Source organism: Phoca vitulina, unplaced genomic scaffold, assembly GCF_004348235.1.
Source record: "Phoca vitulina isolate PV1807 unplaced genomic scaffold, GSC_HSeal_1.0 scaffold20, whole genome shotgun sequence".
Lineage (NCBI taxonomy): Eukaryota > Metazoa > Chordata > Mammalia > Carnivora > Phocidae > Phoca > Phoca vitulina.
In genome coordinates this window covers 8,707,867-8,727,114 of record NW_022589723.1, presented here as the reverse complement: position 1 = coordinate 8,727,114, position 19,248 = coordinate 8,707,867, and the positions used below count along the sequence as shown (strand labels likewise).

General features: G+C 41.3%; 1 protein-coding gene across 10 annotated transcripts in view; it reads right to left on the bottom strand.

Moving 5' to 3' along the window:
* Positions 1-19,248, bottom strand: part of EIF2AK4 (eukaryotic translation initiation factor 2 alpha kinase 4) — a 106,616-nt gene that overhangs the window by 62,555 nt on the left and 24,813 nt on the right. For 7 of the 10 annotated variants that reach the window (XR_004301074.1, XR_004301073.1, XM_032418040.1 and 4 more), the window contains 5 exons: positions 17,192-17,272; positions 15,674-15,822; positions 6,346-6,461; positions 2,744-2,901; positions 566-1,101 (listed from right to left, as the gene is read on the bottom strand). Coding sequence is in view for 8 of the 10 variants with exons in the window: in XM_032418040.1 (XP_032273931.1) it covers positions 566-1,101; positions 2,744-2,901; positions 6,346-6,461; positions 15,674-15,822; positions 17,192-17,272 (1,040 nt within the window). In the remaining 2 variants the exon portion in view is untranslated. Of the gene's footprint in view, positions 1-565; positions 1,102-2,743; positions 2,902-6,345; positions 6,462-13,668; positions 13,738-15,673; positions 15,823-17,191; positions 17,273-19,248 lie in introns of those variants that run through there. The other 3 variants (XM_032418047.1, XM_032418041.1, XM_032418048.1) reach the window with 3 other exon arrangements.

Here is a 19,248-nt window from a genome sequence, read left to right as displayed (position 1 = left end):
AATTGTGATTCTCCTAACGCTGTTTTTAGATAGGAGGCCTCCAGCAGCTGAGGTAGAGAGACAGTCTTCCATTTGGAATACCTGGGGCATTTCTCCCTGTTAACTTCCTAGATATACCAGGCACTCCCCAAAAGCAGTCTGAAAATCTACTACGAAGCCCAAGTGAATTTAGGAGAATGTGCAAGTGAAGGGAATGAAAATGGTAAGCAAGAAATCAGAACCTATGCGGCTAAGAAAGGGTTGGAAGAACAAAGAATAAACCCCAATCCTGTTCCTTGCTTTTCATCTTAAACACATCACTTAGATGCTGAGCACATTCAAGCACAATTACAAGTTCAGGAGTAGGGGCGCCTGGGTGGCTCAGTTGGTTAAGCATCTGCCTCGGGCTCAGGTCATGATCTCGGGGTCCTGCGATCGCACTTAGCAGGGAATCTGTTTGTCTCTCTCCTTCTGCCCCTCCCCCTGCTCATGCTCCCTCCCTCTCTCTTTCAAATAAATAAAATCTTTAAAAAAAAAAAAAGTTCAGGAGTAAAGTGCAATCAGAGAGAATCTCAATGATACTCACTTCTTTAGAAAATCTTGAAAGTCAGCTGGTAAGTCACGAGGGATGGTCACGGGGTACTCTCCACATTCTTGTCCTTGGCTGAGGAAGAGCAGCAGAAGGCCAAGACACCAAACATCCCCTTTCTTGCCCGTTTTATAAGGTAGGGCACTGTCACTAAAGCTAACTCGGCTTTGTTCAAACACGTCCTCCTTGCAAATGTCTGCTAGGCGCTTAGAAATGCTGTAGTCTGTGACCTTGACATTGCCCTCTGCATCCACCAGGACATTTGACGCACGCAGCACCTTGTGGACCACATCATTGCTGTGCAAATACTCGAGGCCCGACAAGAGCTGGGCTGTGTACCTGCGGAGCTGATGCACGGGGATGGGGCCCGAGTGGCTCAGGTGTGCAGCGAGGGAGACACCACTGATGTGCTCTGATAAAATGTCCACCACGATGGAGTCATCATGCTCTTTGAGATTCATTGCAAAGTAGCGTACTACATTTGGATGGCTCAACTTTACCAGTGAGCTGAATTCCGTTTCTGCCCCTTGAATCTGATAAGGAAAAACACCACTAAGATAATATTGTATTGATCAGCATTAACTGGTATTTCATTTCAAAGGTAAAATATTTAATAGAAAAAAACAAAATATTTAATAGAACATGTACTTTCAAAGGAGAAGGAGTATGTTCTGAACTATAACCTCCCCTAAATTATAAGGCCAACCTAACAGTTCATAAAGATGAAAGCAATTTAATTAATTCTCCACTTCTGTGATCTCAAACTCTAGTGTACAAATACTATAAAATTAGTGAACAGCTTTTTTTTTTTTTTTAAAGATTTTATTTATTTGGGAGAGAGAGAGAGTGCAAGAGAGCACAAGCAGGGGGAGCAGCAGAGGGAGAAGGAGAAGCAGACTCCCCACTGAGCAGGGAGCCCAATGCGGGGCTCAATGCCAGGGCCCCGGGATTATGACCTGAGCAGAAGGCAGACACTTAACTGCCTGAGCCACCCAGGCGCCCCAAAATTAACCAGTTTTCTCTATTTTTTTAAATAGGCTCCATGCTCAGCATGGAGCCCAATATGGGGCTTGAACTCAAGACCCTGAAATCAAGACCTGAGACTAAGAGTCAGACACTTAACCCACTGAGCTACCCAGGTGCTCAGGTGAACAGCTTTCAAAAGCAATTTCTCTTGCCATAAGGCCAGCAGAAAAAAAGGAAAAAAAAAAATTAATTTTTTAAAAAACGTTTCCTGATCAGGCTGCCTGGCTGGCTCAGTCGGCACAGCATGTGAGTCTTGATTTTGGGGTTTGGGGTTCAAGCTCCACGTTGGGTGTAGGGATTACTTAAAAATAATTTCAAAAAGTCTTAAAAAAAAAAAAAAGCCTTTCTGATTATAAAGCATCAACATCAACCTTTTTAGTAAGTACTAACACAAAAGAAGAAACCGCACAAATTACCTATATGGTCACTACCCAAAGACAACCATTATGATTTCAGTGCCTTTACTTCCAGTTTTTCCATCATAAATACACATGTCTAAACACAATGCTTTCCTACTGTTTTGTAACCTCTTTATGATGTAACTGTGTGATATGCAATGTTAAATGTTCTCCTTAAACTCAGAATTATAAATTAACGTTCAAACTGTCTAGTCCCCTAAAATTCAGTTTTGATGCAAAGATTTCAAAAGATTGCAGAAAGCACGAGAATGAAGCTATTTAGCCCCAGCTGGGGACGGCTATTAATGCCATAAGACGTGCAGACAACAAAGTCTGACCGTGTTTTGTGAGTGTTGTGAAAGGGGCAGCAAGGGGCTGAGAAAACTTGGGAAAGAGGGCGGGTCCCCCACCATCCCCTCTGGTTAAACAGATCTCATACCATTCCGGATCATCTTTTTTTTTTTTTTTTTAAGTTTTTTTTAATTTATTCATTCGAGATACAGAGACACAGAGAGAGAGAGAGAGAGAATATGAGCAGGGGGAGAAGTAGAGGGAAGGGGAGAAGCAGGCCCCCCGCTTCCCAGGACCCTGGGATCATGACCCGAGCCGAAGGCAGACACTCAACCATCTGAGCCACCCAGGTGCCCTCCGGATCATCTTTGCTAGCCAATCAAAGGCACAGCTCTTTTGTTCTGTCATCTCATCAAGTTCGAGGTGGGGCCTCTGCTCAAGGGCCACCTCGGATGCCCACCTGCTTTTTGCACTTATCAATCTTCTCCTTCTCTTGACTGGTAAGGAACGGACCCATTTTTTTCTGCCACCGAAGGACCCACTCATGCAACAAGACAAAATTGCCAGTGGCCGTTTCCAAAGCATTGTAAACTAATTTTCCAAGCGGCTCATCACTTCCTGCATATTGAAAGAAAATATAATGAAATCTCACTGGTCTATTTTCTGTGGCGGTAAAGAAAGAGGGGCTGTATCTTCACGCATTCATTCAACAGTGGATACCATACGCTACCTATAAAAAATATGACTGCATGTAATACATGCTCTTTTGTGACCAAATTTTTTTTTTTTTTTTTTTTTTTATTTGACAGAGAGAGACACAGCGAGAGAGGGAACACAAGCAGGGGGAGTGGAGGAGGGAGAAGCAGGCTTCCCGCTGAGCAGGGAGAAGATGCGGAGTTTGATCCCAGGACTCTGGGACCATGACCCGAGCCGAAGGCAGACGCCTAACGAATGAGCCACCCAGGCGCCCCTTGTGACCAAATTTTTAGTATTTGACAACATATTCTGAACCCTTAAACATTAATTTTTATAAAGGGACAATAATCAACCATGAGATTTTAGTCTCAGATCAGTGTTTTCCTCTACCAGCCATTATTCACAATATTACTTTCATAACCGGTTCACTCCTGATGATGATGCCTACCCTCATGGAGCTAAATACCAACTAATGTGAAGGAATGTGGAAATGGGAGCACTCCATCAAGATTATTCCATCAATGTAGATTAGTATTAAAAACAAGTTTTAATAATTTGGAAATATGAATATATCAATGATCTTCTTACCACAAAATCTGAGTATGTTCAGCAAATACAAACTGGCCAATAGTTTGGGAGAAGGACCCAGAAATGACAGTTTAAATTTAAAGCTAGAAAGACACATTTATTTAGTGATAGGCATATGATTTCCACTTGTACTTGGGAGAGCAAAATTTCTGTAACACCAATTTTCATTAAAGACTATGATAGAAAATTACCAAAAAATTGGAAATGGAGAAAAGTATCACCCACATTATCACCATTTTGTTTTCTCTTTCAGGTCCCTCTACTCTTTTATTCTAATTTACCAAATCATACCAAAAAAACAGGGTTTCTCACCCTTGATGCTATTGTCAATTTAGACTAAAATCTTTTGTTGAAAAGGGCTGTCTTGTGCACTGCAGGACGTTTAGCAGCATCCCTGGTCTCTACCCACTAGATGCCAGGAGCACCCCTACCCTCGTCTTAACCATGGAAAATATGTCTGCACATCCACAAATGTCCCCCAGGGAACAAAACTGCCCCCAAATGAGAACCACTGTTATACAGTATTTTGTCTTTTTCTCTTAATATATAAATAACAGTTTTCCATAATGCTACATTGGCTTCATAACAAAAAAATGTTCTAAAGAAATAATGGTAATTATTTTTTCCATTTAAAAATGAAATGTAGGGGCGCCTGGGTGGCTCAGTCTGTTAAGCAGCTGCCTTTGGCTCAGGTCATGATCCCAGGGTCCTGGGATCGAGCCCCGCATCAGGCTCCCTGCTCAGTGGAGAGCCTGCTTCTCCCTCTCCCTCTGTCTGCCTCTCTGCCTACTTGTGCTCTCTCTCTATCTCTCTGTCAAATAAATAAATAAATTCTTTAAAAAAAAAAAAAAAGACATAACCTGTATTTATAAGACAGAGTGGTCTTAGCAAAAATACGTTGGAGAAATATGGCTGAATTAGCTCACCTAGACTTTTTAACTGAGAAGCAGTTTTTAACCTCATAGAAATTCTGGCAATTTAAGAAATTTTAATTAAAATGATCTGTTAACGCTAGTTACAAATAATTCCTGGCATTCTTAGCCTAAGGGGAGAAAACCTTGATGTGTGAAAATTCATCAACCAAAGGCAGCAACCTGTGGAATGTGGGGTCTAAGTACTACACAAGGGGAGACACTTGATTTTAATGTTTATGGGATGGAATGTGATGTTATTTACAGAAAGCCTAATTAAATGTGTGCGTTATATAGTACAATGTCTTGCAATATGTGTCTCCTTAATTGGAACCGGGTGGGTATCTCCTAATTGCTGACTGGAGGGCTGTTTTTGTATTGCAGCTTTGTTATCATCACCCTCCTCTTGTCACTTTTTTGTGATGGGGGTAATAAAAGGGACAAAAGAACACACTGCGATGAGGTTAAAAGAAGTATGTTACCAGAAGATTTCTGACTCAGACTCTATTATATGCTAATGATCATTTGTACAGATAGTCTCTGTAAGTGCTTTATCCATCAGCTTTCTCTCTTTCTGTAACAGCTTTAAGTTGAAAAACAAATGTTAATTAGTTCATCTTTTATAAAAACATTTTGTAGAAAATCAGGACATATTTTAAAAATCAGACATGTTGTGAGAAAGCAAAGTAAGTAATTTACTTGATGGTTTTATTAAAAAATGTTCCGATTGCAAATGTGTCCCCTAATGAGGGTATTAACTAAGGTAAATCGGTCTAATGCATACCAGCGGGGTAAGAGACCGAGGGAAGGTACAAAGCGGCTGGATTAATTTGCCTTCCTGGTTTCCCCATGTTATTGAACGTAGTGAGTTTTATGTTGCCAATTCAGGAGTCTGAAATGCCTGAGTCAAGGACAGTCTCAGGTCCAGGGTCATGAGCCTGTTTAAATGGCTGCTTTGTCTCAATACGGCACACCGTGTGTCCACATGGTCCTGTACCATTCAGGTTGCTTTCCGTCAGCCAAGGTTAAGTGTCCAGTTCATAGACTATTCAGATATTCAGTTTCTTCTTCCTCTTATCTGCTGCCTGCTCCCTGGCAACTCCCCTGCTAATTTGGATCTCCTTAAAGGGGATGGGAAAAGACACCAAAAGAAAGTAGATTCAATTTAGATAATCTGGCTGTTAGTTTTGGTAAGAATATTCATGGGACTGAAAATTAAATTTTGGAATTCACTACATACAAGTGATCCCTACACCAAGTAGTGGCTGTATCTGTATGGCTGATAAAAGACATACATTTAGGGCAAAAGAGGTAGATATTGAAAACTTGATTTTAACATAAACAATTCAAATCACAATTGCTAAACCAGCTTTACTCCAAACAGCCATTAGTAGACAAAACTGCTAAATAAGACATATAGAAAATAAAGTGGTTTTCCTGGTCAGGAATGCCAAGCAGGAAAATGCTATTCAGATGGATATCAAGTAAGAAAATTAGACTTGGTCATTAAAGATTACAGGCATTAGAACTCATTTTATTACACATATTTCATCAGCAATAGATGCACATGCTGCAAAATTCTACTGATTCCTATTTCGACCACTTTGGTTTCAAAAAGCTTGACTAATTATAATAATGACAAATTTTAAATTATCTTTCAGCTAACAGTATTTCCAAAGGTTAAGTTTTTATTTCCATCTTACTGAAGGGGAAACCTGAGCAGTTTCTCATTCTGGTCATTAGGTAACGGGAACCAGAATGACTTACCGACTTAATAGTCCTCCCTGCATCAGACAATCTACCCCATTCCTTCATGATTAACTTTTCTTGTTCGAGTAATTTAAATCAATTTAACTAGTTTACTCACCAATGCACTTCCCTTTGTAAACCATGAGCTGATCAGGACTCCCCATAGAGAAATACAGGACTTCGCAAGAGCCAGGAGAATCTTCGCTACTACATATAGAATACTGACGTTCTCGCCTTAAAAACAAATTTGGACAATGATACTTTTTTTTTTAACCTAAGATTAACACAGGAAATTCTTGCCCCTCCATTTTCTCCTGTTTACTAGCCCATTCACCATCTCTACTAGGAACTGAGTTGAAGTGTTAATGGGATCGTTAGCACCTCACTTCACTGAAGTCTTCTCCATATGAACTCTACAAACCCCTAACTCTGTATCTGTGCTGTCCAACAGGGGAGCTACTAGCCACATGTGGCTATTTAGATTTAACTAAAATGCAATGAAAAGTTCAGGGGCACCTGGGTGGCTCAGCTGGTTAAGGGTCTCATCTGCTTTTGGCTCAGGTCATGGTCCCAGGATCCTGGGATCAAGCCCCACATCGGGCTCCTTGCTCAGCCGGGAGAAGCAGGCTCTTCTCCCTCTCCCACTCCCCCTGCTTGTGTTCCCTCTCTTGCTGTGTCTCTCTCTGTCAAGTAAATGAATAAAATTTTTAAAAAAAATAAAAGAAATTAAAAGTTTAGTTCTTCGACAGCAGTCAGTAGCCAAATTTTAGTACTCAATAGCCACAAGTGACTAGAGGCTACTCTATTGGACAGCACCAATAGGGGACACTTCCATCATCACAAAAGTTCTATAGCAGTGATTTAGCTCAGTCCCACCGTGATCCCACATCTCTGCATTCCCATACACTTGCACACCTGGAGAAAGCTGCAAATGGGGGTTCTGGAGCACTACAAATTCCTAGTCTCCAGTTGGGCCCCCAACCATTGCATGCTCTCATTCACTGTCCTACTTGTCTTTGGTAGATATGCTCTGCATTCCCCTCTATGACTTCTCCACAACACTCAAAGCCCACCTTGTCCTTCCCTCTTCCCCATTTTCTGCTTTTTTTCTGAGTGAGAAGCAATAGCTGGGAAGCTAGATGATAATGCAAAAATAATCAGGGAATTATGAATATAAATACAATATAAATGAATAAATTGGCAAAAGTTGTAGGAAAAGAGGCAAAGGAGAGAGTTCCTGATGGTCAGGATTGGACACCTGTACAAAATGTTTTGATGAGGCACAGGGACAGATCTCTAGAAAGCAGCCCCTTCACTCTAAGCATGATCCTGCCTTCTACTTTCCTTCTTAACATGAAGCAATGGGCAGTGAAGCCCACACTTTCTATTCTACCTATAACATTTCTTGGCATCTGCACCATTCTTTCTTTTTTCCAGACTCTGAAGGACAGTGATCCTGTCCTCAGTTCCACTGCCTACAGTCTCCTCTGTAATCTTGGTCCATCAGCTAGACCGTCTCCTGAACGTTCAGTATGACCCTCCATCTAGGCTCCAGCCCCTCAGACTATAGCTCTCTCCCAGGTCCACATTCCCCTTCCTCAATCCTGTGCTCCCACCCCCTTTTTCATTTTCAAACTTCTTTACTTGCTGTCTCTACTTCTGTGCCTTCTCTTGAATCCTCATGCTACTGCAATGTCAAAAAACCACCACCACCCTCCTACCCTCTCTCAATCTGGTTTTTCCCCTTAGTTCTTTTATTTTGGTTGGTGGCACAGTCATCCATTCTGTCTCCAGTCAGAAACATGTGCGCCTCCCGGAGCAACTAGATCTCCGTGTAGTTGATCCCTGAGTACCGCTCTCTCCTCTCCAATTCTCCTGCTCCCTTCGGGTTATCACCACCTTTTCCTGGACACATGCGATACTCCATTATTAACTAGTCTCTCCACCTCCAGCCCTACATGTCTTTCCCCACCCCAAACCCCTCCCACACTGCTGACAAGACCTTTTATGATTTGAATTTCTCATATCACACATGTGTCTACATATCTGAAACACCAGGGAATGACCAATATACTGTAGTTGTTTAAATTTCTACTTCTAAAGTTCTTTGTGGGGGCACCTGGGTGGCTCAGTCGTTAAGTGTCTGCCTTCGGCTCTGGTCATGATCCCAGGGTCCTGGGATCGAGCCCTGCATCGGGCTCCCTGCTCCGCGGGAAGCCTGCTTCTCCCTCTCCCACTCCCCCTGCCTGTGTTCCCTCTCTCACTGTCTCTCTGTCAGATAAATAAATAAAATCTTTAAAAAAAAAAAAAAAAAAAGAACCTGGAAAACTGGGATTTAAAAAATAAATAAAAATAAAGCTCTTTGTGAAACCAAGGGCACTCTAAAATTTATGGAGAAAAACATAAAGCAAAGGTTTAAAATGATATGGAGGCTTATTAACATAAATTATCCAGAAGCAGCTCTATATCCACTCTGTTCCCTCCAAAAGATGGTGCTAATAGACATTTTAGCCTATGTCATCTTTATGCTGTTTATAGTGTGTCAAAGCTTGGTTTAACGGTGTTTTAGACTATTAATCACTGTATCACGACTGTTAAGTACAAACACAATGAGAATGTTAAGAGTTCTGGTATGAAAAGATGTATCATTAGGACTGAAATAAAAATCAAGAGAATTTTAAAAGTGAAAGTATCAAGAAGACAACCAACGTGGTACAAACAGAATAGAATGTTTCACAGTAGTAATCATTCTGAAGGATAAAAAGTAAATCTCACAAAGTTTGAGGAGAAGGAATCAAGAAACAAAATCCAATGTCATCGATGTTTCCTGTTTTCACCCAAGAAATGTATATATACTGGGTGCTCATATTGTCTGTTTTGGACTCATCCAGAATTGAATGGATTAGAACAAGCTTTAGGAACCTAACTCACTCATGAGTAAAACAGCTTCTGAACTCCATCAGAAATAGCCATCCCAGGGGGCGCCAGGGTGGCTCAGTCAGTTAAGCATCGGACTTTTGATTTTGGCTCAGATCATGATCTCCGGGTTGTGAGGTTAAGCCTCAGGCTGGGCTCTGCACTGGGAGTGGAGCCTGCTTAAGATTCTCTCGCTCTCCTCCTCCCTGTTCCTCCCCCACTCCCTCTCTTAAAAAAAAAAAAAAAAAAAGGAAAGAAAGAAAGAAAAGAAAAAAAGAAATAGCCATCCTAATGTAAACAAATGGAATTTAGCAGCAATAACACGGGTCTCATTGTCAAGGGTCTATTCTGGCTTACGGAATGTTCACAAGGGGCTGTGGTTATCATTAGGAACATCACCCATGCTATCAGTTTTTCCAAATAGCTGTGGCAGTACGCAAAGATAAAGGGTGTTTTAAACAAGACTGCCAAATATTATTTTTTTTTAAACTTTATTTATTTTAGAGAGAGAGATTGCAAGCAGGGGAGGAGCAGAGGGAGAGGGAGATAGTCTCCAGCAGACTCCTTGCTGAGCACAGAGCCCGATGCAGGGCTTGATCCCAGAAGCCTGAGATCATGACCTGAGCCGAAACCAAGAGTCGGACAGTTAACCAACTGCACCACCCAGGTGCCCTGAAAAGGTAACTGTTTTTAAAAGCCAAGTAGCAAGAAGAGAGGTGGCAATCTGTCAAAGGGGGACTTGAGAATTGGGCTCCCATCCAAAAGACTGCTCTGCCAACATAACCAAGGGTATAGATGACTGGGATGGGATAGAAAAGGGAGAATCTCACCTGAGACATATGGGGGGGATAGAACGGTCTCACCTTCCTGCCTAATTCACCCAGATGCCACAGAAAACTCTAGCTATTCATCCCTTGGTTTGAAACTCAGGGCAGCTTTGTGGACACAAAGTTAGTAAGAATTCCCAATATTGTGTAAGTTGAAGTGAACTAGTCTATGCCCTCATGGAGCCAAGTAGAGGAACAGTGATCAATGGAGGATCACAGGTTTGGAAAGATGTAGCAAGGATCCCCTCCTCTCCTACCCACATCTTTTATATACTTCAGTGGTTCCCTAGCTTTTTGGGGAAAATGGAGGGAATCCCACGTCTTATACACTTCATAATCTGTGTTCTGTAAGGATGAACAGCCAGCAGTTACCATACTCGGTTTTAGGATCAGGAAAACAAGTTAGGAGATGAGCCAATGTTGTTTGATGGTGGAGAGAGGTGATGTCTCCTAGACTCTGGGCTACAATACACCTTAGTAACCTGCAAAGAAGGCGGCTGTGAATCTGTGGGAAATAATTCTCTTCCATGAACTACTTAAAGAGACTTTTTCTTTTTCCTTGGCTTCTCCTAAAAAATCTGAAGTACCTGTTTATGAGGCAGACTATCCCTGGGAAGAAGGCAGGGACTCGGGAGGACTGTGTCTGTACTTCACAAAAGGCAATCTGACACTGAATTGTATACCTGAACATGTTTAGTTTTATGCTATTTAATTTTTTTTTTTTTTTAAGTCAATCCTTCAAGGGGGAAAAAAAGACAGCTTGAAGGATACAGAAAATGAAGTTCTTCCACAAAAGCAATGACTCATCAGTGAAAAGCTGGGCCAAAGGGCCAGGTCCCTGGGGCACCAGGTTGGCTCAATCAGTGGAGTGTGCGACTCTCCGCCTTGGGGTTGTGAGCTTGAGCCCCATGTTGGGTGGAGAGACTGCTTAAAAATAAAATCTTCAAAAAAAAAAAAAACCAGGCCCTTGAGTATCAAGCCTTTCTTTCTACTAGAAGAGTGAATGGTTTTCTGTTCTCTCATTTTTTTTTTAAACAACAGAAACCTTTTGTTACTGGTTTTTTATATAGCCCACAGAAAAAGAAAAGCAGAGTTGCCCTGGTTAAAGAGGCTGCAGACTCTAAAAGTGCCAAAAAGACAGTATCTGCCCTCCTTCCAATGGGCTCTCCTTCTTCCCTCCCTTCATCAGATGCTTAGTGAGCACCTACTATGTGTCTGCCAGGCCCTGTTCCAGGTCCTGACGAAAACACAGATGAGGCCCTTGCTCTTGTGAACTTAGGCTCTCATGAAAGGAGAAAGACACTAAAAAAGCTAACAAATGAAGATGTTCAGCTAGTGGTTAAGTGCTATGCAGAAAAACAAAACAGGATTGGAGAATAGGTGCCTAAGCAGGGAAATGGGGTCTCTGAGGTCACATATGAGGGGAGAACTGAAGGATAAAAGGGAACCAGCCATGCCAAGTGCCAGTGGGACAGCATCCCAGGCAGGGATGAGCAGGAGCCCTAAGATGGGAAGGAGCCTGGTGTGCTCCAAGGATGAGAGATGAATGTGACTGCAACACACTGAGGGTGAGGACGAGGACAGAGCGGGATGGAGTGAGAGGCGAAAACCACTCCTCTACTATTGGTCCCGGGCTAGCCACTCTCTACTTGTACCCAGGAAGAACTTCCTGCACTGTGAATCCAATGAGATCTTATTCCTATGTAAAACCCCCCAAAGCTTCTCATTATACCTGAACTCCTGACCTGGCCAACAAAGCCCTCTGGGACCTACCCGTGCTTGCCCCATGCCCTCTACTTCTAGCCACACTGTTCTATTGTTTGATGAGCTTTGTGCATGACAAGCCAATGCCAGCCTCCGGTCTTCTGCACCAGCCGCCCTATAGCTCTGGCTGGCTCCTTCTCATCATCCAGCTCTGGTACCCCCCCCAACCTAAAACCACTCTCCTCTAGCCACTCAAGATCCAATTGTGTACTCTTTCCTCCAAACTCCCAATCTAAAGTAGCCATCCAGCCTTTCCTCACCATAGCCTCTTCTTATTCTCTGTAGAGCACTAATCACTAGATGACATTTTCTTCTTTGCTTGTGGACAGTCTCCTCCAACCAGAATATAAGCTCCATGAAGCCTGACTCCTTCTTGATCTTGTTTACTGAATGCCCAGGATTCAGAACAGTGTCTGGCATTTAGTAGGCACTCATTACCTATTGAATGAATGGACGAACATGGTTCTAGATGTTATTGCTTTTAGTCACAGCCAATTCAAATACTGCCCTCTTGACAACATTGATGACGAGGTCATCCCTACCAACTCTACTAAATGTATCCACTAACTGAAAGAACAAAATGGAACACTTTGCTTATTTCCTTTGGCTTTCCAACCACAAGGGACAATGAATAGCAAAGAAGAAGAAGAATCAAAGAGTATATCATGAAGTACTTTGGTTCATCAAGGGCTTTCTATTTCGTAACCAAAAAAGCAACTAAACTAAACTTTCTTAAAGAAAGATTTCCTTCCCTACTCATTAGCCAACACAGTGGCAGAGTTCTATGCAGGTATGTGCAACAATTTTGGCAAATAGATGAAAACAATCTCTTTTCATATTCCTTCTTGGATGCTCATGGAATACTGTTCTATCTAAGACATACAAATGTTATTCCACAAACATTATATAAAAGTTGTTTTACCTATGTCGAGGGGAGAGATTTTCCCATCCTTTCTTGAATAAACTTGCTAATACGATCTTTGATTTCAAAAGCAAGTCTAATCTCAGACCCAGTAACAGCCACAAAAATGGAAATGTTTAAACCTAAAAAAATTGCTTTTTGTATAGGCAGAAACACTTCTTCTTAGCATTAATTGATTTCTGTTTCTAACACAATAGGAATTTGACAAATACTTCCTAGTGAATTACTCTGACAACTTCCAACTATGTTGCCTACTGGAAGCCCAGTTGCAAAAATACCCTAAACTGGTGTAAGGAGTTATAATCTTAAAATGGAATTGATGCCAGAAACAGTAGTCAAGAAAACATTTAGCTCACCTTGACAGTAGGTGGTTAACAATACCAAAATTACTTCTAAGGTGATTTTTTTTTTAAGTAGATAATTAGGGAACAAAATAACAAACAGGTAATTAGGGAAAGAACTGAAATGGTTCTTTCTTATAAATAATCTATAACCCGAAAATTTATGTAAGTCTTTTGTTGGTACCTAAAATGTTTCTTTTCACTGAAGGAAAGTATTAGTTTTAAGTGCTGCTTAGGTTCTCACAAGAGATAAACACATAAAGAAGCTGATTTATAATAACTACACTACTTAATCACCCATCCACTCATAAATGGATTCTGCACTAAAATTCCTTCGTGCCCACAGGGGGTTACAACAAATAGAGAAGCTTCAGTCTTTAGTAGAAAAGGATGTGGAAGAAGAGGTAGTATCTTTCATGTGGTATGTGATGACAGGGAACAACCCCAGAATACCTCTGAAAATGGGGAAGCCCACTGTCCTCAGCTGTAACGGAGAGGGGCACCCTGGCAGCAAACTGGGGTTCCCATTCTCATGTAAAGGATCTTCTATACCTGTGCCCATTTTGGAATATCTGTCGTGGGACCTATAGAGTTATAGATTGAAAACACATACAGTGTGAAATTTCACTGGATGATGATTCTGATGGAAGAAAATTTTAAAAATCACTTACTCAATAGTTAGATCATTAAAAGTCAGATGGAACGGCATTGGAGGCAAGACTGTGAAGTGTCATAGGCCACTGTAAAGAGGAATGAGCTATAAAACTAGTTTAATTAAAGATAACTGGAATGAGTTGTTGGCATCACAATTAATATAATCACAAGTTATATTACAAAGCTGTAGTAATCAAAATAATATGGTACTGGTACAAAAACAAACACATAAATCAACAGAACAGAATAGAAAACCCAGAACAAAACCCATAATTATATGGTCAATTAATCTTTGACAAAGCAGGAAAGAATATCTAAAGGGAAGAAAACAGTCTCTTCAAAAAATGGTGTTAGGAAAACTGGACAGCTACACACAAAAGAATGAAATTGGACCACTTTCTTACACCATACACAAAAATAATTTCAAAATGGATTAAAGACCTAAATGTGATTCCTGAAATCATAAAAATCACAGGAGAGCTCACAGGCAGTAAGCTCTCTGACATCATCCGTAGCAACATTTTTCTGGACATGTCTCCCGAGGCAAGGGAAACAAAAGCAAAAATAAACTACTGGGGGACACGTGGGTGGCTCAGTCTGTTAAGCGTCTGCCTTTGGCTCTGGGATCAAGTCCTGCATCAGGCTCCTTGCTCAGCGGGGAGCCTGCTTCTCCCTCTGCCTGCCACTCCCCCTGCTTGTGCTCTCTCTCTGACAGATAAATAACTAAAATTCAAAAAATAAAAAATAAAATAAAATAAAAAATTTTTTAAAAAGATAAACTATTGGGACTACAACAAAAATAAAAAGCTTCTGCACAGCAAAGGAAACAATCAACAAAACTAAATAAAAGGCAACTTCCTAAATGGGAGAAGAGATTTACAAATGACGTATCCAATAAAGAGTATCCAAAATATATAAAGAACTTCTACAACTCAATACCCCCAAAAAAGAATAATCCAATCAAAAAATGGGCACAAGACATGAACAGACATTTCTCCAAAGACATACAGATGGCCAACAGACACATGAAAAGATGCTCAACATCATGTACCCTCAGGGAAATGCAAATCAAAACCACAATGAGATATCACCTCACATCTGTCAGAATGGCTAAAATCAACAACACAGGAAACAAGTGTTGGCGAGGATGTGGAGAAAAATGAACACTCATGCACTGCTGGTGGGAATGCAAACAGGTGCAGCCACTGTGGAAAACAGTATGGAGGTTCCTTAAAAAGTTAAAAATGGAACAACCTTATGATCCAGCAATCACACTACTGGGTATATATGCAAAGAATACAAGAACACTAATTCAAAGGGACACATGCACCCCTATGTTTATTGCAGCATTATTTACAAAAGCTAAGATATGTAAGCAGCCCAAGTGTCCACCAGTTGATGAATGGATAAAGAAAATGTGGTATACATACACAATGGAAAATTATTCAGCCATAAAAAAGGAATGAAATCTTGCCATTCAACAACATGGATGGAGCTAGAGAATATAATGCTTAGCGAAATAAGTCAGAGAAAGACATAAACCATATGATTTCACTCATATGTGGAACTTAGGAAACAAAACAAAGAAGCAAAGGGAAAAAAATAAGAGAACAAATCAAGAAAAGGAATCTTAGGTACAAAGAACAAACTGGTGGTTACCAGAGGGGAGGTGGGTGGGGAGATGGGTGAAACAGGTGATGGGGATTAAGGAGGGCATTTGTCATGATGAGCACTGGGTGAGGTATGGAATTGCTGAATCACTGTATTGCACACCTGAAACTAATATAACACTGTATGCTAACTAACTGGAATTAAAATTAAAAATTTCAAAAAAAAGGATACTTGGAATGAGTTGGAACAAATGAAAACTTTGTTTTATATTGCCAATACATTAAGATTTATAGGCTTTGAAAAAGTTACTAAATCCATTCCCTGAAAATTCCATCACATGTCACTACAAGTTGATTTCTCTCTTCTACAACTTTCATCCTTCCAAACAAATCAGAAATCCCAGGGACTTACCTCGACCTTCCAGAGGAGTTGGTCCGATGTTTACCATTTCCCACAAAGTCGGGAGCACCTCCATGTAGAACAGCAGCTGGTCTGTGTCCTCCCGGGTCTTTCCTAGAGTTTTGATCTTGGTTTGACAAACTAGCAATCTCTAAACGCTCCTAGAAGAAAGAAAAGTAAAACCTACTTTAGATACAAGTCATAAATCGGAGACAATCACAGTACCTAATCATTAATTCAGTAGAGAGTACAAATTCTCTAATTTAAGCTGAATGCTTTCAAGTGTAATAAACTTGAACTTTTAAAAATTTAACGTCCAGATATGTACTGCTTCAAGAACTGAAGACCAGGTTACAGTATGAAGAGAATGTGAATTTTATAAATGAAAATGCTTAGAATCTTACAAGATGGGTGGAAAGTCAGGGAGAAAAGCAAGAGGCGGTGAACAGAGGGAGGAGGCTGTGGAGGAGGGAGCAGACGGCTGGCAAGTGGGTGGGATCAGAGTAAGAGAGCTGGTGGAAACAGTCACATCACCTTACATTTGTGTACGGCTCTGTACTTTCACAGAGGGCAGGACATTTCTCTGTCGGAATAACTATATGAGAGGGAAGGGAGGCATCACCAGTCCCATTTTAAGACACATTTAGTGTCACTGTCAAGGTCACAGAGCTGGCAGGAAAAACACCAAAGCTTTAAGCCAGGTGCTGCTTACTATTACATCAGTGCCTCCTCCCACCACCCCTCAGAGTTGCCCTTAAGTTAAATGCCATTAATTCTACAAAAGAGAATGAGTAAGATTTTCCCTGGATTTCTCCAAACACAGGTAACTGGTGTTTTGACTGAGCTGGACTCTGGAAAAATACAGGAAAAAGGACTTTACCCTTTCTACCACTGCTTTTTTAATCCTGCCCTGTTGGATCCTTCTTTTCCATCACTGAATGGAATCTCCAGCAGAGGGGCGCCTGGGTGGCTCAGTTGGTTAAGCGTCTGCCTTCGGCTCAGGTCGTGATCCCAGGGTCCTGGGATCGAGCCCCACGTTGGGCTTCCTGCTCAGTGGGGAGTCTGCTTTTCCCTCTCCCTCTGCCTGCCTCTCTGCCTACTTGTGCTTTCTATCTCTCTGTCAAATAAATAAATAAAATATTTAAAAAAAAAAAAGAAATCTCCCACAGATCTGTATGATTTCCACTCACTCTTCAGTTGAACAAATAGTTGTATTTTCCAAGTACATACTAAGAATTCCAGTCTGGGTTAATTATCAAAGCTTCCATCTCTGCTCTCCCTCGACTCATCTGATACACTACTGTCATTCCATCAACCTGTGTCATCTACAGATAACATACAACTCTAAATTTTGCGTCCTCTTTGGGGAATCTGAAATACACAATGAACGACATTCGGGGATTTTTTTTTTTTAATGCTTCATTTCCAGCCTTACTACTGATAGTAACACAGGAGAGGAAAACATGATCAATGGAAAGAAAAACATTTTATGTTTCCCAAAATGTAGACTATTTTAGACTGATAGAGTACCTGCTTAGCCATTTCTTTTCTTTTTCTCTCTTCTTTTATCTCTTCTTTCCTTCTCTGAATCTCATGAAGGATTTCACGTTGCTGAAATAAATCATACTGCATCAAATGCCAATCTCTAAAACCCAGATAACATATAAATTCTATAATCACAAAAAATCTTTTGCATTTTTTTTTAAGATTTTATTTATTTATCTGACAGAGAGAGAGAGACACAGTGAGAGAGGGAACGCAAGCAGGGGGAGTGGGAGAGGGAGAAGCAGGCTTCCTGACGAGCAGGGATCCCGATGTGGGGCTCGATCCCAGGACCCTGGGATCATGACCTGAGCCGAAGGCAGACGCTTAACGACTGAGCCACCCAGGCGCCTCTTTTGCATTTTTTTTTTAAAGATTTTATGTACCCATTTATTTGAGAGAGAGGAGAGCGCGAGCGAGCGAGTGAGCGCGGGGGGAGGAACAGAGAGAGAGAGAGACAAGCACACTCTGTGGCGAACTCGGAGCCCAACGGAGCCAGACGCAGGGCTCGATCTCATGACCCTGAGATCATGACCTGAGCCAAAATCAAGAGTTGGACACCCAACCCACTGAGCCACCCAGGCACCGCCCAAAACACCTTTTGCATTTCTATGATTCAAGCCCTCCCTGCCTAAAAGGCCTGTTTATACAGAACTGTACAACAAACTACTATTTCATCAGTTCGGATGCAATACTTGTTCGTGTTTTAAAAGGTTTCCAGGCTGTGGGGGAGGGGCGCTGATCCCCACTCTTCATGTTTCCACGTGGAGAGTCTTTCACGACAGCAGCACCCCCACCTTGACTCAGCCCCTCCCTCTTGATATCTCCCTGTCCCTGGAGAACAAGTGCTGGTGTCTGCTCCCCGCCTCAGAGGGTGGGGCCCCGTTGGTGGAGGTGGGCTGAGCTGTCCTCAGTGCCGGGACCTGCGGTGGCAGTGGCTCAAGCACCATCCCCATGTGCCAGAGACCTTCAGCTATGTTCTCTAGTTTTCTCAGCATTAAAAGCGGTATTTTGATTTCCATTCATTTGATTCACGTATCTATGGCTCAAGTGGGACTGAATTTAGGTTGGGAAAAATAGTGGGGTTTTTTTTGTTTTTGGTTATTTTTTTACGAGTCCCCTAAAATTCCAGGTTGTGGATATCAAAACCATTAAGAGACTGACCAAAATCTGTATCAGCAATAATACAAAATGAAAAAATGCCCCAAATTTATAGGTAAACAGTATACCTAAACAAGACTGCTAGATAAATACCCACTAATAAAAACATGCCTTCCTAAAAATGATGAAAATAAGGAACTTTAAACTCTAAATGATAACTAGGCAAAAAAAAGAACCAAGAGCAAGAAGCTAAGAAAAGCAGAATAACAAAACCCTGGAAGTAACTGTAAGAAACAGTAACATCTACGGGAAGAAAGCTAGAAAGCTAGAAAGCCTCACCAAGAGATAAGAATAAGCAGACAAACATTCCTGGATAGGGAGTCTGAATATTGCCAAGGTGTCAATTCTTCCTAAATGAACATGTAAGTCTAGCGCAGAGAGTTTGGCTTGATTTTGAGAGAGTGATCCTGTATTTCATCTGTAAGAATAAATGGTGAGAATGGCTGAGGGAAAAAGAAAAGCATAACGGAAGGTGAAGGGAAGGGGACTTGATTTTTCAGATATTAAAACAGCATAAAAGATACGGTAGGGACTCAAGAAAAAAGATGAATTGAACAAAATGGGTAATTCACAAATAGAGCTTCATATATATATAGTTAAAATACACCTTAAAGGAAGTTTACAAATCAACTAAGAAAAAATGATTATTTAATGTGTTAGGAAATGTCTGGGAAGGAAAAAAAAAAACTTCAGACGCTCATTTTTACAACCCACCCCCCAAAAAATTCTAGGTAAGTTGATTAAAAGACTGAATAGAGGGTCACTTGGATAGCTCAGTCGTTAAGCGTCTGCTGTCGGCTCAGGTCATGATCCCAGGGTCCTGGGATCAAGCCCTGCATCGGGCTCCCTGCTTGGCGGGAAGCCTGCTTCTCCCTCTCCCACTC